Source organism: Artemia franciscana, chromosome 8 (assembly GCF_032884065.1).
Source record: "Artemia franciscana chromosome 8, ASM3288406v1, whole genome shotgun sequence".
NCBI lineage: Eukaryota > Metazoa > Arthropoda > Branchiopoda > Anostraca > Artemiidae > Artemia > Artemia franciscana.
In genome coordinates, this window is record NC_088870.1 from 34,787,402 (window position 1) to 34,805,194 (window position 17,793).

At 36.9% G+C, this 17,793-nt stretch overlaps 1 protein-coding gene across 1 annotated transcript in view; it reads left to right on the plus strand.

The window, feature by feature from the left end:
- LOC136030339 (serine/arginine repetitive matrix protein 1-like) overlaps window positions 1–17,793 on the plus strand; it is a 67,897-nt gene that overhangs the window by 16,860 nt on the left and 33,244 nt on the right. Inside the window, exons 4-8 of the mRNA XM_065709256.1 lie at window positions 4,128–4,245; window positions 7,724–8,063; window positions 11,751–12,545; window positions 14,031–14,300; window positions 16,320–16,595. Of these exons, the coding sequence (XP_065565328.1) occupies window positions 4,128–4,245; window positions 7,724–8,063; window positions 11,751–12,545; window positions 14,031–14,300; window positions 16,320–16,595 (1,799 nt within the window). The remainder of the gene's footprint in view (window positions 1–4,127; window positions 4,246–7,723; window positions 8,064–11,750; window positions 12,546–14,030; window positions 14,301–16,319; window positions 16,596–17,793) is intronic.

The following is a 17,793-nucleotide window of genomic DNA, read 5'->3' on the forward strand; positions in this document are numbered from 1 at the left end:
TGGAAAACACTTAGAGTGAAGGTATCGGGATGAAACTTGATCGGAAAAATAAGTACAAGTTCTAGATACATGATTGACATAACCGGAACGGATCCACTCTCTTTGGGGTAGTTGGGGGTGTGTGTGTGTGTTAGTTCTGAAAAATTAAAAAAATGATGTATTTTTAACTTACGAACGGGTGATCGGATCTCAATGAAATTTGATATTTAGAAGAATATCGTGTCTCAAAGCTCCTATTTTAAATCCTGACCGGATCTGGTGACTTTGGGGGGAGTCGGGGGGGGGAACCTAAAATCATGGAAAAGCTTAGAGTGGAGGGATCGGGATGAAACTTGGTGGGAAAAATAAGAAGAAGTCTTAGATACGTGATTTACATAATTGGAACGGATCCGATCTATTGGGGGAGAGGGTTAATTCTTAAAAATTAGAAAAAATAACGTATTTTTAATTGACGAAAGAGTGATCGGATCTTCATGAAACCTCATATTTAGAAAGACCTCGTAACTCAGATCTCTTATTTTGAATCTCAACCGGATCCAGCGTCATTGGGGGGGGGGCGGAAATCTTAGAAAATACTTAAAGCGGAAAGATCAGGATGAAACTGGATGGGAAGAATAAAAACAAGTCTAAGATACGTGACTGACATAACCGGACTGGATCCGCTCTCTTTGGTGGAGTTGGGGGGGGGGGGGTTATTCGGAAAAGCTTACGAACTTGTAGCTTACGAACGGGTGACCAGATCTTAGTGAAATTTGATGTTTAGAAGGATCTTGTGCTTTAAAGCTCTTATTTTAAATTCCGACCAGATCCTGTGACATTGGGGGGATTGGGGAGGGGGAAACTGGAATTCTTAGAAAACGTGAAAATTGGGGTATTTTTATCTTACGAATAGAAGATCGGATCTTAATGAAACTTGATGTATAGAAGGATCTTATGTCTCAGATGCTCCATTTTCGACTTGAATTGGACCCGGGGACATAGGGGGTTCGAGGAGGGAAACAGAAATCTTGGAAAACGCTTATAGTGGAGAGATCGGGATGAAACTTGATGGAAAGAATATGTACAAATTCTAGATACGTGATTGACATAATTGGAACGAAACCGTTCTCTTTGGAGGAGCTGGGGGGTGTTAATTAGGGAGAATTAGAAAAATTGAGGTATTTTTAACTTCAGAACGGGTGACCGGATCTTAATTAAATTTGATATTTAGAAGGAACTCATGTCTCAGAGCTCTTATTTTAAATCCCGACCAACCTGTTGACATTGGCGGGAGTTGGAGGGGGAAATCGGAAATTTTGGAAAACGCTTAGAGTGGAGGAATCGGGATGAAGCTTGGTGGATAGAATAAGCAAATGTCGTAGATACATTATTGCCATAACCCTACTGGATTCGCTCTCTTTGGGGGAGTAGGGGGGAGGGGTTCAGTGTTTTGGCGAGTTTGGTGCTTTTGGACGTGCTAAGACGATGAAAATTGGTAGGCGTGTCAGGGAGCTGTACAAATTGACTTGATAAAGTCACCCAGATTCGACCATCTAGGGGGATTTACCTGGTTTTTGTGGTTTTGCAGGGTGTTACAAATTTTTCTTTACATTGTTTATTTTTGTTAATTTTATGACAAAAATTGTTAATTTTAGACAAAGTTGCTTAGTTAACTCGGTAATTCTGCTCGGAATCCAAACATAGCTTGACGAAATGTAATTTTTTTGAACTAAAACTTCAGCTGTTCTAGTTTTTAAAAGGTAACCAAAAGAGAAGCATGATTTCCTTACTGACGTTAGCTCATAATTAGTTAAATAGTTAGTTGCGTGTAATTACCCTGCAAAAACGAAAGTATCTTTTTATACATTTCTTTAGGAGTTATGCAGCAGTTTAGTTAATTTTATTTTTTGTTTTCAATAAAATTGAATTGATGGAGACTGACTCGACTTGAGTGATATCTATTCAAAAAAAGAGTGATTTAGTTGAAATCCAGTTTAATTATGTCATTTGTTTGGCATATATTATACCACTTATGTATTGCACCTTCCCAGATCATGCTTTATCAGTTAGTCTGAAAAATAGTGTTTTTACCTCTCAACTTATGCTGATCAGAGGCAACGCTATAGCGTTACCTATATTAAAGGCAATATTTTATTATTAATTTTTTTTCAGAGGCACTTCATATGGAAGGGATGTTCGTATAAACTTCGGAGGGGGCTCATTCGGCTGGAAATCGGAAGTTCTAATTCTCTGTTTAAGAGTCAAAATTGATAGGAGGGTAACTAAGGGAGTAACCCCCCCGCCCCTCTGCGTCCTTTTTTTTCAAATGCATCCGATAAAAATTTTGAGATAGTGATTTTGTTAAGAATAGTTCAAAGATCAGATAACAAAACTTTGGTGTCGACACAACCTTCAGGGCCCGGGGATAGGCGTTTTAAGCTAAGCCCTGGGGGAAGGGCTTAGCTTAGAAGAGGAAGGAGATTGTAACTCGAAGAGGAGGATTGAAGGGGAAGGATTGTAACTCGTGCCCTGGGGGCATGTAAGGTTTTTATGGAAAATGCGGTCGTATAAGCTTTGAGGGGGGACTCAAATGATTAGAAATCGAAAGTTCTATTTTTCTTTATAAGAGTCAAAAGTGACCCGATGGCAATTAGACTCTCCCCACCAACCCTAAGGCCACAAGGCTTCGATATTTACTTCTTTTTTTTCAGAGACACTTCATATAGAAGTGATGGTCGTATAAATTTCGGAGTGGGCTTACTCAATCGGAAATCGGAAATTACAGTGCTCTTTTAAAGTCAAACGTGATCGCAGGGCAAATAACCCCCCATGCCCTTTCTCCCCAAATGCATCCGATAAAAAATTTAATAGTTCAAAATTCAGATGACAAAAACTCTGGAGTAGAAACAAACCCCCAGGGCCCAGGGGCAGGCGCTGTTAGTTAGGCCGTGGGGGCATATATGGCTCTCATGGAAGGGCTTCTCATATAAACTTCAGAGGGGCTTCATTTGATTGGAAATGGAAGATTCTAGTTCCCTTTTTAGAGTTAAAATAGATGGGAGGTCAACTAGCCCCCCCCCAAAAAAAAATCATGGGAGCTGATCCCTGGCCTTCCCTCCATGGCCTAACTACTGCTACTAATTAGTCGCTGGAGGACCAAGCCATCTGAGGCTAACACAGCTGCGCATGCTCCTCCTTCATCCCTGGTATTCAAAGCTTCATTCTTTACCCCCTCCCATAAAGGTACAATTTTCTTTAAATCCGTCCTTATGACCTCCCCCTCCTTATTTGGGGACGGGTCTCTTTGACTCTTAAAAAGTGAACTAAAATTTTCAATTTCCAATCAAATGAGCCCTCTCCAAAGTTTATACGACTTAATTTTGGCTTGGCTGAAGATGGGGTTGTCAAAAAGCACAATGAGTCCTCTCCAAAGTTTATACAACTTAATTTTGGTTTGACTGAAGATGAAAAGGGCTAGGGGGAGTAGTTGCGATCGGATTTCTTTTGACTCTTAAAAAGTGAACTAGAACTTTCAGTTTCTAATCAGATGAGCCACATTTGAAGTTTATGCGACCACTCCGTACATAAAAACCTTGTACGCCTCCGGGGCATAACTTAAAACACTTTTCCCCGGGCTCTGAGGGATTATGTCGATTCTGGAGTTTTTGTTATTTGGTGTTTGAACTATTTTTAAAAATGGCTATCTCAAAGTTTGTATCGGATGGATTTGGGGTAAATTGGCTAGGGGGGAAGGGCTAGTTGCCCTTGGGTCTCTTTTGACTCTTAAAAAGGGAACTAAAACTTTCAATTTCCAATCAAATGAGCCCTCTCCAAAGTTTACATGACTTAATGATCGGGTTGCCAAAAAGCACAATGTTTGGTAATCTGTCTTCCTTCATCTGTATAATATATCCTAGCCATCTCAATTTTATTTCATTATAGCCACAGAGAGTGGGACCGAGCTACATATTCTTTGTTTTGCCTAAGAGTCAGTCAATGCTATTTTTTAGTGCTCCAATGTTCCTCAGCTAATTTTTTTGTTTGTTTTTTACTGTATACCAGCAATTTTATTTAAAAATTAGTATCTAGCCTTTTATTTTTAAACTTAATTTTGGAACATCATCTGTTTAAAGCTTATGTTTTGTCAGGATGTGGATAAAGATGAAGGCAATATGAAGCCTAAACGAGATGAAGAGATTGATGCTAAGCGAGGTACCACTCTGAAGAGAGCCAGGAACGAGAAGCTGCAAGAAGAGGAAGGAGAAGGTAAGTCTAGGAAGACAATGTTTATTCTATAATGGATATTTTTATAGATGCTATATAACTGATTTATTTATCCTATGGAGAACTAAATTCTACTGAACAGAGAGTTTACCTGTGTGTTAAAATAGATTTGCATTTTTTAGTTGTTTTCAATATTGAGTGACTGATTACATTTTGGTTTCAGCTTTGAATCGAATATGATCGTCCTCCGTATGGTGTTAATTTTAAGATTAAACGAAAATCCAAGCGTGGTTATGAAAGAATTTTGCGCCGTGATCGCTTGAATGTGATTAATAGCAGAAAAAAACTTAAGTTGCCCATTTAAGATTGAAATCAATTGATTTTTCCAACAAATATAGATATGTTTTAGTGCTGTTATTATACCTCCTCGCCCAGAAACATTTATTCTAAAGCTAAGACCATTTTTACTAGAATATATACGACAATATGATGTTCTGCCCATAAGATTTCATAAGATGATATCCTGTCTACTCTCAAGAAGGTGAACCTGTAATTTGACACTGGTGGCATTCGTTCTTAAAAATCTTTCTCTTGATTACCCGGCTTTTTCTAGCAATTTCCAGCTGCTATTCCAAGCATACCAGCCTAGTCCGTTGTACCAGACAGTTTTCACTTGATCATATTAGCTCTATTTTCGAGCAAGGAAAAGATCATGAAAACCACAGCAGCTATCTCTCAGTCACTATGTCGTGAAATGGATTTTTAAACAATTATCACTGCCGTATGCTAACTAAGCGCTCATGCAGTACTCACAAAGTCTTTGTAGCTTGCTTTCCACAGTAGTTTTAAGTCACTATTTCCTCGCGCCTCTTATGAAAGATACGGAATCCAAAGGCTCATTTTATTACCTAACAGTGGGTGTCTCTTGAGCAGTTGATAATCTTCACTCCAATGCCCTTCAATGCTTTATGCAATTGGAATACTTCTGTGGCTACTCGCGGTTTTTGCTTATCCACTTGCCGAAGTGCTATCTTCGTCAGAAATAAATAATTCGCTCCTGCCATTCTGTCGCATTGTTAATCTGACGGTAAAGCTTAGGTAATATGGAAAACTGCGCTGTTGAACCCCATTACTCTTTATAAAGAAGCTGTCTTGTCTAGTATATTTGTCAGAATCATGCCCAAAAAATGGACCATTTTCGCTGTTTTATTGTGGAATCGGTTCGTCATACATTGAATATGCTGACAACGCTCTTTTTCTAAGGCCCAGCACCCATGGGGCAACTGCTTTGAGACTAGAATTGCTAACCGTTTGCGCACGTAACTGTTTTGTGACCATGACTTTGAAGTAGAGTGAAGGCCTGCCCACGAGGAAAATCGGATGAGACTGGTGTCCAATCAGTCTAAAACCGGTTCCATATAAACCTCCAGCCGTGGTCACAGTTGCGTTGTCCCATACATTTTCGGGAGCTACCGCGGTGCTATTGTCTAATTATTTTGGCCCTCAGCATGTCAGGTCAGGAATTAAACGTGAAATTTCCTTTTGCATTCTGTAAGATGTAAGATAAATTTTCTATCTGTTTGAGACAGTTCTTTTGCTGCTAAGAACAGACGGGATTTTGCATTCTTTTCCAAGTAGAGATGGACACAGTACTCCCCCTGAACCCTACGAAACCTGCGGTACTCATAGTAATCAGTTAAGTCTTCCTCGTCGGAACTCAACTTAGTTAACCACACTGCACTGCTCAATTAGATAAACACAACTGATCTATAACCACTCGTGTCCATGGGCGGAGACACGTTTCATTTTGGTTGTAAACTGTTCGCAAACTAGTTGCAGATGAGACTAGTTTCCAACCATTGTCTTGAAACAGTTGCCCTGTGAGCGCTGAGCCGAAGTCGTAGTTGTAGAAGCCTCTTTTTTTTGCCAAAATCATATCTTCCATTCGTTGGTCTGTCAATAGAACCCCTCAAAATGTGAGCTTAATAGTCTTTGCAAATTAGCCACTTTTAGAACCCAAAAATACTTGCTTTTCTTCAGTGAGTTGGCTGGCAATGTCATTAGGATTCTCACTTTCTTCCACCTGTTCACTCCTGATAAATAGTGCAGGGAAGAGGCAAAAGATAGAATGTGAAACAACTTCACCCAATAAAGGAAGATATCATTAAAACGGTCTTTGGAGCTTGTATCACATTTTTACTTTCTCGGCTATTCCTTTCCTTTACCCTCGTATAGCATAGTATAGTGTAGCCAGTCATTTTCTCGTCCTTTTCTGTTTTTCTTTATTTCATTATTGTTTCTGCTCCGAAGTGCTTTTCTTCTTTTGTGCGTAGAAAATAAAAAATAATACGAAGTGTTTGGGTTATTTAAAACTGATTGTTTTCATAGTAACTAATTTTAAGTATTTGGTCGGCTTTCTTTTTTGGTAATTATTTAAGGATATTGTTTGTCAATTATTTGGTATTTATATATTCCTTGTATCTGTAATACATTTTTCTCAACAACATAGGCTGGTAGTGATTTTTATTATTTACCTTTTTTTTACATTGATGCAAAGACACTTTTACAACTTATTACATATAATCTTTGCTCTCAATACATGCACATGCTATAGTTTTAGGTAAGGGAAGCCAGAAAACTTCCTTTGTAAAACAGCACCATATATATCGTGCCTGAAACGAAAATGGTTTTCGGAAAAAGAAAAAAATAAAATCACTAATGCTTTGCTTGCCTGTTCAACATCAAAACGATAATTTTTCAGTCGTGTAATAGCATTAAAATATAAAATCTCATATTTTATTGTTACTGTGACCCCGCAATCTATTGCATTGTGTATACACAATGCATGCCATCTATTGCTGAGTATTATAATATGGAACAACTAAGTTTTCGTTTGAAAGTCACTTGGTTAAGTTTTGGTAAAAGTAGAGAAAAACAGAACCTCTTTTTTCTTATTTGAAGGCTTGAAAGACAATGTGAAAACAAGTATGTTTTCTTATGAAAAAAGCTACAAATTCAGAAACCCTGAAACCCCTCCTGGATGCAGCCTTGCCTGGGAGGACCACTCATTAGCTGAAATATTTTTTCAAGTTTGAAAAATCCCTTGGAGGGGATGCTGAGGATATACGAACTACAAAAATCTCCTTGGACAACCATTTGGGCTGTGAATCGATTCTTGGAAGTCCCATTCGTACAGCACAACAACTTTCTGAGTTAGCAAAGAGTAGATGTACTTGTACCTTAATTTTAACTAAGTTGCTTGAATTATTGCAATGCCAATTCACATTATATGACATTGCTTTTGGTTTTAGTCTAGTGTTTCTCATTTTTAAAATTGCTGAAATAAGAAGGCAACAATCTTGACATGCATATATCTATGATATTGTGAAAACTAAAGATAATAAAAGTGTTCCTGCCCTTTTCTAAATCCCCTGCAAGCTTCGGCTATATGTTTTTTTTTAAATGTATTTTAGTTTACAAGCTTGTACAAGTGTTAAAGTTATTCGAGCTATATTTGCAGAGCCGGTGAAAAGACGCAGTCCAGTTCGCGTGGCATCACCCATTGACGAGCCATCTGTTACTTCAACTGTCCATAACTCGGAATTGGAGCTTGACTATGAGTATGAATCTCTTAATGAAGAAGTTGATACCCCAGAACATGCGATTTCACCAGAGCGCCCAAAGAGCCCAAAAGTTGACCGCAAAGAGTTGAATCAAGGTTTTGCTGTCGATAAAATTGAAAAGACGGAACCTACTGTGAAACCAAAACCTAAAAAGGAGGATGTACCGAGAAAGGAGAAGATAGATAAGGGGAAGCGTGAAAATCGCTCGGATAGTAGAGATGGGGCTGCAGACAAAGGGTAACTTTTTTGACGTTTTTAGTACAAGTTTCATCCGTTATCCTCAAGGAATTGTAGGTTCGAATGCAGGGTCTTGCCCAAGCTTTGAGTTGGAGGAAGAGGTGTGTTCAACAGTCGAAATCATATATTTAATTGTAAAATAACTGAAAACCATGTTTTTTTCTATACAAATTATAAAAATATTAGACTATATAAATTCAAATTTAAATTATATATATTTAAAATATGGTGTTTTCTGAAATTCCCCCCGCTCCTGCTCTCTAGTTATAAAGAGAGGAAGTAGCATCAGTAGATTTTATAAGGTTTATGACAGCGGATGTAAGAATGCCAATCTTTTAAGATGCAGATTGATGAAGGCCTGCGGTTAGTGGCAGACATCGAGAGATAAATTTCGATTATTTTATTTTATTGTACTATTAGTGTGAACGTATATATATCCTCCTATTCTTCACTTTTCATCAACCTCAATTTCTCCATTATTCCTTCTGTGCTCTTCGTTCTTCTTTTTAAAGCAATTTGTTCTTAACATTTATATACGGCATGTTCATAGATCGGAACACTAACTTTATTGAGGATATATGTCTTTAATTTACTGTCTCTTTTCTATCATCCTCCATTTTCCTTTGTTTTTCTTAAATATCATCCTTTCCTACTATCTAGTTATAAGAAAAAGGTAGTTGCTTTAGTTTTTGATATTTCATGATGTTGGTAATAGTGGGTATAAAAAGCCCATTTTTAGGAGGCAGCACATTGATTTATTCCTCAGTTTAGTGCGGGTGTACATTTGAATTAATGTCTGCGAATATAAACACTTCCTGAAATGAAAAGTTTATAGGAGAAAGGGGGGTGGGGAATTTTGTTTTTGTCGATAACTATTTTGCGGAGCAATATTCTTATTTTGGATTTTTATGATCAGTGTCTGTAGCTTGTTGTGGCAAATAGCCGCAACAATAGCAAATATATGAACGTTTGATACTTAATTTTGATATGGGGATCGGGAAATGAAGAAGAAACGTTATTGCCAACATTGGAAAAGTTTTCAGCAATTCTCTAGAAACAAAAGAAGAAATCATTTGTTTCTAGTCTGCTAAATGGTAAAAACAGGAAACAAAACTCATATAGAACCTTGAAAAATCTCTTCCATGTTTGATGTCGGAAATCCATATCCTCCAGATTTTTAAGAAATAATTCTTGGAAGGTTAGGCTGAAAATCCCATCCTGATAATTTTTTAAAAGAAAATTGTTGCTTTTGATCAAGTTATCTGAATTGTTAATAATATGGGGCCTTAAGTAGATTGAAACCTGCCCAACTATTGCTCGACTTTTAAGGGATGGGGGTCCGAATCTTTCATTAGTATATCCACCAGAAGGGCTATCAGGTCCCAATCTACATCTCTTTGACCTATATTTTTTTTTTACTTCTGGCTGAATAATTTACTAAAAATAAAAGTAAATGAAAGAGGAAAAAAAGTACTGCACTGGAGAATCCTAGAATGATGAGTATTGTTGAATCGAACTATACTGTGTGTCTTTTTAAAGAAAGTCTGTTCACAGTTTGTTTTTCATTCACTATCGGCACATATGTCGCCGTAACCTAAGCAATGAACTGACATCATTTTATGCAATCCTAATAAGGGCTTATGCCAGGTTTGCCTCTCGCAAAATTTAATTATCTGTCTTGGCTTTTTCTACAATTAGCCATGGCTTGATGTCCACAACTACTTGATTTTAATTCAAAATCAACGGCCTCGGTCGATTCCGTTGATTCAACTACTCCTCAGTAAACAATTTTTTTTAGACTGAAATTATTTTGAAGTATTATTTGAAGCGTTTTATTTACCTAAGTGTTTCCAATCTTAACTGAACTGTTGGAGTAGTTTTTTGTGGTCGCAAATCATCAATCTTGACTTTTCTTGAAGTGAAAATAAAATAAAAGTAAAATTAAGGAGGAAACAAAGTACTACAGTGGAGAATCCTATAATAATGACTATGGTTGAATCGGACTAAACGGTTTTCCTTTTTAAAGAAGATCTGTGCATCAAGTTTTTCTATCAATTCGCTATCAATTTTGTCTAAAGTCGCAGAAATAATCTGCCTAATCGATGTCTAGGAATTTTTGCTTGCTCATTTGATACAATGCTCTCTTTTTTGCCGTGTTCTTCAGGACAAAACTCATAAAAATGAGTATCTATCGAGTCTAATGAGTATCACAATACTAAGTAATTTGATTTGTGCATTGTAATTATCATACTCAATTTTATCACTTTTGTTATAAAGTGAAGGAATTAAATTTTTTTATGTGCCCTTTCCCATTTCCAAAAATCACTTTCATAATCCTATATAATCTATCTCTAATATCGTAACCATCATATTTGAAAATATCAGAAACTTAAAAATACTATCTGCACCTGAGGTTTTATTTTTTGAATTCTTTTAGCCTGCCTCTAACTCCTTGCAAAATATAGTATCCTTCATTTCCAAAATATCGTTTTTCATTCTTTGCAGTATTATTTTTTGCAACTTCATGCCAATTGAGCACATTCTCAAAGTACAATGCTGATCAATGTTTAACACTTTTTTTTTTTTACTAATTGATATCCCGTTCCTATCTTTAATTGGGACAAGTCCGGACTGACTACTTGCGCTCAATTTGTTAACATGTCAATATAATATCTTGGTATAGTGCCATCTGGTGGCATCTTTCAGATCCGCGGTAATTTTATCCGTTGGTTCCATTTGAAATATCTTCAATTCACTCTCTATTCTCTTCTCTATGTCCTTTAATTCACTCTTATTTTCGTAAAATCTATCTATACAGAAACATCTTATATAAACCCCTCCTCTATTCGTTCAAGCTTAAAGAATTTTGTGTTAATATTTCTAGCTGTATTTTTGACCTTTCTCCTTTAGACATCTTGTGATACTTTGCAAACTGTATTCCTAAAATTACTTCGTCTGTCTTCTACATTGTCAAATTGCATACTCTCCAGTTTCATTTCGAACTGCTCCTAGAAAGCTCTTCTCTGATTCTCATCCTGAAATGTTTAAATTAACTCTAGCCTGGCCTTTAATTTTCAAACAATAATGGCATCCTAGTAATCTGTATGGATCCTGCCGATCTTCGATTTACAATTACGTAATTAATAAAGTTCGCTATTTTACCGTCATTTGCGTACCTCGATAACGTACGGGCCATTTTGTGACCAAATACCGTATTTGTTATTACTAGATTGTTATACCTATAAGCAACAGTCTATAAAAGTTGCTATTTTCATTCCCTACACCAAAGTCACATGTGCTAGGATACCATTTACCCCTATTTGTGCCATTTCTGGCATTAAATCTCCTGATAAGAATACCATATTTATGCCTAGGGTCTTGTCTGTTTATTACTGTTAATGTGTATGAAACCCATCCGAGTCGCTCCCGTCTCCGTCAGCTGGTTCTAATGGGGCATATACCGCTATGATTAATACCTTGCACTTTTGGTCAAATAGTGAGCAACTAGAAATCTATTATTAATTTCTTACTTACAGAAGTAAGCCACATGAGCATAATTATCAATGGTTTGGAAAAGACTATATAATATTTAGATTACACCAAAGATAGTGAAGCTACTACCATAAGTCACATTTCTGCCAAATGTGCAGTCTTTATCTTTGTTTGACTAATTGTCTTTCTTTTTAGGTCATCATCTCCATATAAAAAGAATCAAATTGTTTCCCCAGGATGCTCTAAGCCACGACGATCGACTTCCCCCAAATCTGTTCTAAGAAAAGAACCCATGAATAAACACGATATAGCACGTAACCGCGTACCAAGACCATTTGATCGACAGCATCGAGGACAGGAACTTCCGCCCAGGCCTCATGGGAGATTTGAAGGTGGTCGCGGTTCTTTGGATGGAGATATGAGACACCCACGATTTCAAAGAGGGTATGAAGCTGAAAAGTTTCCACGTGGAATAATTAGGTCTCGTACACCATCTTTGTCACCCCTGCCCAAGATTGTTGGCAAGGGTCTAATGAGAACAAAGTTACCTCAACCTTCGTTAGGTAGGAATAGACCCGGAAAGCAGTTTATTGGCGGAAAGCATCCAAGAGATAGGAGTCCCCTTCGTGGTCCTGGTCCTCGGCGGGATCATTCCCCACGTCAGCGCCAGCACTTTAGTCCTCCACCTCTACCTTCTCTTTTAGATATTAAGCTAAATCATATGCCTAGACGGATGAGCCCAGGGAGGCGAACATCTCCCAGACGAGTCAGCCCTGGTAGGCGCATTATCCCTGAGAGAAGGTTTTCCCCTCAGATGCATCGAAGGGTCAGTCCTATTAGACTAAGTCCACCTTTACGAATGAGTCCTGAAAGGATTAGAAGAATGTCAGGTGATGCATTTGGAACTTTTAGAGATGACAGACCTGAATGGCGAGAAATTCGTCAGCGAGACTTGCAGAGAGGGCGCCTTCCCCCAGTCAACCATGAAAGGTAAGTATTCTTTCATAATACCGTGCTGTGCATACAATTACGTTTCAAAACTTATAAAGACCTGTGAGTTTCAAATACTTTATATGCAACAATAAAGTAAACATAGAACTGCAGGATAGATATATAATAGCTCAGACATTAAAATTCAACTACTGTTGTAGTTGAATTTTCGTTTTTCTTTCCTTTACATACTGCTCTCATGCTTAGCACATTAGTATACTAAGCAAAAACATATAATAACAATGATGATTGTTTAGTTCTCAGCACTATACAAGTTGAGGAGGGGATTTTCCGACGAATAGGGAAAAAAATATGTACACCGCAAAATTGAATTAAACCAAAATCACAGAAAATCTATAGCGCTATAGTGACAACCCGAATAAGCGGGTTATTAACACCCAGTATAGCGTAAATATATTCTTTGAGCTTGAGGACTTGTCTGGTAGGGCAATTTAAATTATCAGGAGGACCATAAACTGATATTATTTTTCTATTGCAGCATCTGCGAGAAGGGTGCAATAAAAAGTTGCATTATTTCTAATGTATAACTTTAACATTACGATATCGTAAAGCCCCCCCCCCCCAAAAAAAAATAAACGCCGGCCATAAAGAGGACTGCGTGGTTGCCAAAATTGGGCTTTAATTTAGTTGTTTTTTCTATTATATCTTCCGCTATTTTTGACGATTTCAACAGGCCTTAGTTATCAGGCAGTGTACGTACTCGAATTGAATTCAGCTATGTACAAATGTTGATTCCAAGCCATCAAAGCAATTCAGAGAATTTAACGATTAAGAGGGATTATATGGGAAGGAGGGAAATGCTAAATACTCGTATTTTTAGTTACGAGGCTTATATTTTTCAGTGATAAAGCCTAAAACCGATTTCTTGGTAAAATTGTGAAATGAATAACTCCAATTTCTGTTTGAAGAATCTTAACGAGTTGATAAGCAAAATATTATCAGTGCACGCATGATAAGATACAACTGAAAAACCCATAAAACATGAAGGTGGTATCCGCTTAAGTAGATTGAATAGGTAAGCTATAAAAATGTTGAGAGAGAGTACACCTCCTTGGCGAACTCCTGATGTAACAGGAATCTTACCAAAAACTCCTGATCTCATTTACAGACTTTCAGACCTTCAAACTCATCCCCATGATCAGAACATCAATATTAAACTTAGGTTTTACAGTTTTAGTGCTGACCCTTTTTTTCCTAAATTTGATTTTCTAATTTTCTCTTGAAATACTTAAGGTTATTTCTTTTTGGATTCTAAATTTCATGGTTGTCGAAGTCTCAAAAGGGATAAGTAGAATAATTAATGAAAAATGGGGAGGAGGAGGAAGTAATTTCATATAATTTCATAAATACTTCAAAACGCATTATCACACTTTTCCTTTGGTAACTGCTGTTCCTGATGGTGAAAGGGCGGGGTTATTCATTTACTGTTTCTCATCTAGTTCAATCAGTTTTCCATCTATTTAGATTTCGGGACTTGTCTCCACGCTTAGAAGGTCGACAATTTACACCAGAGTGGGATCGTCGGCGATCGCCATCTAGATTTGATGGACCCGAGCAGCGTTTTGTTGAACCAATTGAACGGTACCCGGACGGATCGCGTATGTTGCCTTTGCATCCTAGTGAGCGAAGGTTTGTTCAAACTGCAAGAATTACACCAGAGTCAGAGTGGCGAGGAAGATATTCGTCGCCAAGAAGAGAGTTTAGAGAGGTGTATACTGACCAGAGAAGTTTTAGGTAATTTATTTGATGATAGAACCTTTTCAAAAAAACCTCAATTGAATCTAAAATTGACGGTACTGGTCTAAAGAAAGTACAAAATTATGATTATTTTAAAAACTATGGGAAATTATGCTAAAGAGAATGTTCATGTGCAGCAATACCTCTACAAAGAGTGCAGTCCTACACAGATTCAGACAAAAAATGCGACTTGGGTAGGCAATATTCCCCAGGTGCATCAGTGAGCACTTTTAGTTGCTGTTGTGCCCACACATAATTTTTGTAACCATTTTGTCAATGAAGCATGAGTCATCTTTCATGGTTATCGGTATTGTTAAAAAAAACAAAACAAAAAACTGTTGGATTTTTAACTCCAATGGAACGTTGAACTTTGACTCTATAAATTAATAGAAAGAACAACTGAAATTATTGGAGTTGAAAAATTGATGAAATCTTATGTATAAAATTGAACATCTTGTCGCCAGTCGAACATCTTGTATTAAAATATGCAAAATCATTTTCTTTGTCCCTTGGAAATAATGGCGTGCCTTTGAAATTAACATCTTATTCCTTATTTACGTCTAGATCCGGTTAAGTAGCCTATTTGTTTGAAAAATTGCTTTTAGAATATGTTCTTTCAACTGAGTAAATTTTCCAATTTTTCAAGAAAAAATATTCATAACCAAAGTAGATATATTGGCAAATATTAAATACATATAGAGACTAGGACAGAGAAAAGAATATTTGTCATTTAGTCAAAACACAAAGCAACAACAGTTAAAGATATACCTCCTGCTATTCAAAGGAAAAGTGTAGCATAAAGGGACAATGCTAATGTGCAAATAGCTCCTGATATGCAATTTTACCAGAAAAAAATCTAAAAGGTTTCTAAACATATCAGTCGTTTTTTTTAGAAGTCAGTTACTGTAAACTAGTTCCCTGTTGCCTTTACAGGTGTTTTGAAGGGGAGGGAGATAACCTGCTGATTCTGTAACCGGTATAAGATTGAAATCAGATAGTCTACTGAATTGGGTATGATATTCCGATACTAACTTAGGCCTAGTTTGCGAAGGCTGGATTTGAAACAAAAAATTCGTGAAAAAAAAGTGCAATTTGATACTTAAAGAGATATTCCAGCTTTAATTCTTAATAGAAGAGAGGTTTATCATCCAGATTATCCAATGCTCTTTGCCATTCTCCATTCCTTTAATGGGGGGAGGGGGACAAACACTAGTAAAAATATGTGAGTTTTTCACTTTTTTCCCTATCCTTTTCTTTCCCTTTCCTATCATTTCGTTTTATTAATTTTCTTCTCCTTTCCTATCTTTTTTTTTATCCCATGTTAAATCGTCAAATATCTGACTCTTGTCACTTTGCTATTTTCTTTTGATCCAATCAATAACTGACAGAAGTTCCAAGGCTGTATAACAAACTATGCATTTGTTTGAGTCTCTCCTCCCACTACAGTTACAAGTAAACTGTTTAATATATCTTGCTAATTATTATAATGCAGCCAATGTGTCATCAACTAATCTTATATCTTTAAATGCTTCTGAAAGCGTAAAGGTATATTATGTGCAAATTCTGTTTTAAAAATGCAGGGTGTGGTATTTATCTGAACATGACTCAAAAAGAGCGAGATCTCTTTTGAAACTAGTTGGGAAGTTCGTTTTTACCCTCTCGCTCGAAGAAGCCTATAGCTTCTCCCCTCTCCCAGGGGTTAGATATGCATGCACCTGTGGAGTCCTATAAAAGTCGAAGTTTTTTACAATTCCCATTAGTGTTGAGATATTTGATTTCATCGCCGAAACTTTGTTATGCTAAAATAAGACGAATCCTACTTTATTTTTGGATATCAGGAAAATATAACATTCTTTTCTTTCTTTTTGTGTTATAATCCCATGCTGTGGTTTTTTCCTCACTCTGTCTCCATCATCCGTTACTTATTCTCAGTCTAAGAATATTGATCACTGATTGGTCGCACTTTTAATCTTTGCTCTAATTTTGTACCAATAGTGATTTCGTTTTATTTGATAGCCCTCCGCCTGTTCCTCGAGGTTTCCCTCCCATACCGCCTATTACCAGAGGTCGGTCAAGAAGTATCTCACCACGACATAGAAAACGATCTCCGCCCGTTAAAAGAATTATTTCTAAAAGCCCAAAACGATCCCGCTCGCCTTCAAGACGTCTTCAGCGGTCTAAGTCTCGAGGAGAACGAAGCTTGTCAAGATCAGGGAAAGTATCCAAGAAAAAGAATGCTGGTGTCAAAGAGAAGAAAAAGAATAAGGACAGAGACATTAAGAAATCTGAAAGGTAAGCTGATTATTCTATTACAGTTGCTTTGTTCACTTTTTAAAATAAACTTTCAAATTAGCTCAGAAGCCGGGACTTCTCACGGTGTCTGAGCTCCAACTTGTGTATCTGCACCTATGCTGAATGTTCAAACATGAGGTGAAATGTATATAAGCTATCCAGGATTCATTCTAATTCCCAGATAAATATATTTAACCGAACGAAAGGCCTACTGTGGTCCTTCTTGCGAACTAAATTCTCAATCCTGTGGTGATATCGGGGGCTTGGGACTATAGGCAATCAGGTGACTACCAGTAGCCGAAAAGCAAGGTATATTTTTAATTTTAGACATCATCTGAGGAAAAAAACTACCTATAATGCGTGTATGTAGACCGACTATGTTCTGAGTAAATATAAAAATGGTTGCGTTCTTTATCAGCGAAACGAAAAAAGAAATGTTTTTGCCTGCGTTCGCTTTTTTTTCTTTTTTTCCTCTGTTTATTTTCAATCAGTCTTGATATCCTTTTCAAAGTGTGTCTTTCAATTGTTTTTGTTACTTCATTTTTTTTTTACGTTTTTGAATGTTTAAAATGTCGGATTAATATGACTGCGACCTGGGTAGTTTTGATCGATGGAAGCTATTCGGTGGAAATGGGGCCTGAGCTACTGAACAGGAGAAAAAGTGAAAGAAAGGACTCACAATTGTAAAATCTTATTCAATGCCTGTGGAGGTCTATTTGTCTTGTTTTTCACATTGGTTTAACGGTTTCACTATTTTGTTATTAATTTGAAATAGGTCTCAATTCCTGCTTTCTGAATAGAGGGGAAAACTGCCTCACTCATTGCATTTCGTCTTTATTTTTATGCCATCACATTTTGTCAACTTATTTTGCTATTTCCCTTGTTATCCCTTTCGTTTTCTCACTCTTTCGAAATGCTTTGCAGCTTTTAGCATTTCTGACAAATTTTTATTCATTTTTCTGATCTTTCTGGCATTAATAAATGATACATAATGATACATTGGTATAAGTCATTTGAATAGTTGTTTGCTAATGGCTTCGCCAAACAAAGCTGAACTTGTGTTCCCTTGTTATCCGTTATTATCTCTTTCGCTTTCTCACTCTCTCAAAATGTTTTGCAGCTTTTAGTATTTCTGAACAAATTTTACGGAAGTTACAGAATAAAGTTAAACTTTATTTAACGGATTCTCAATCTTCAG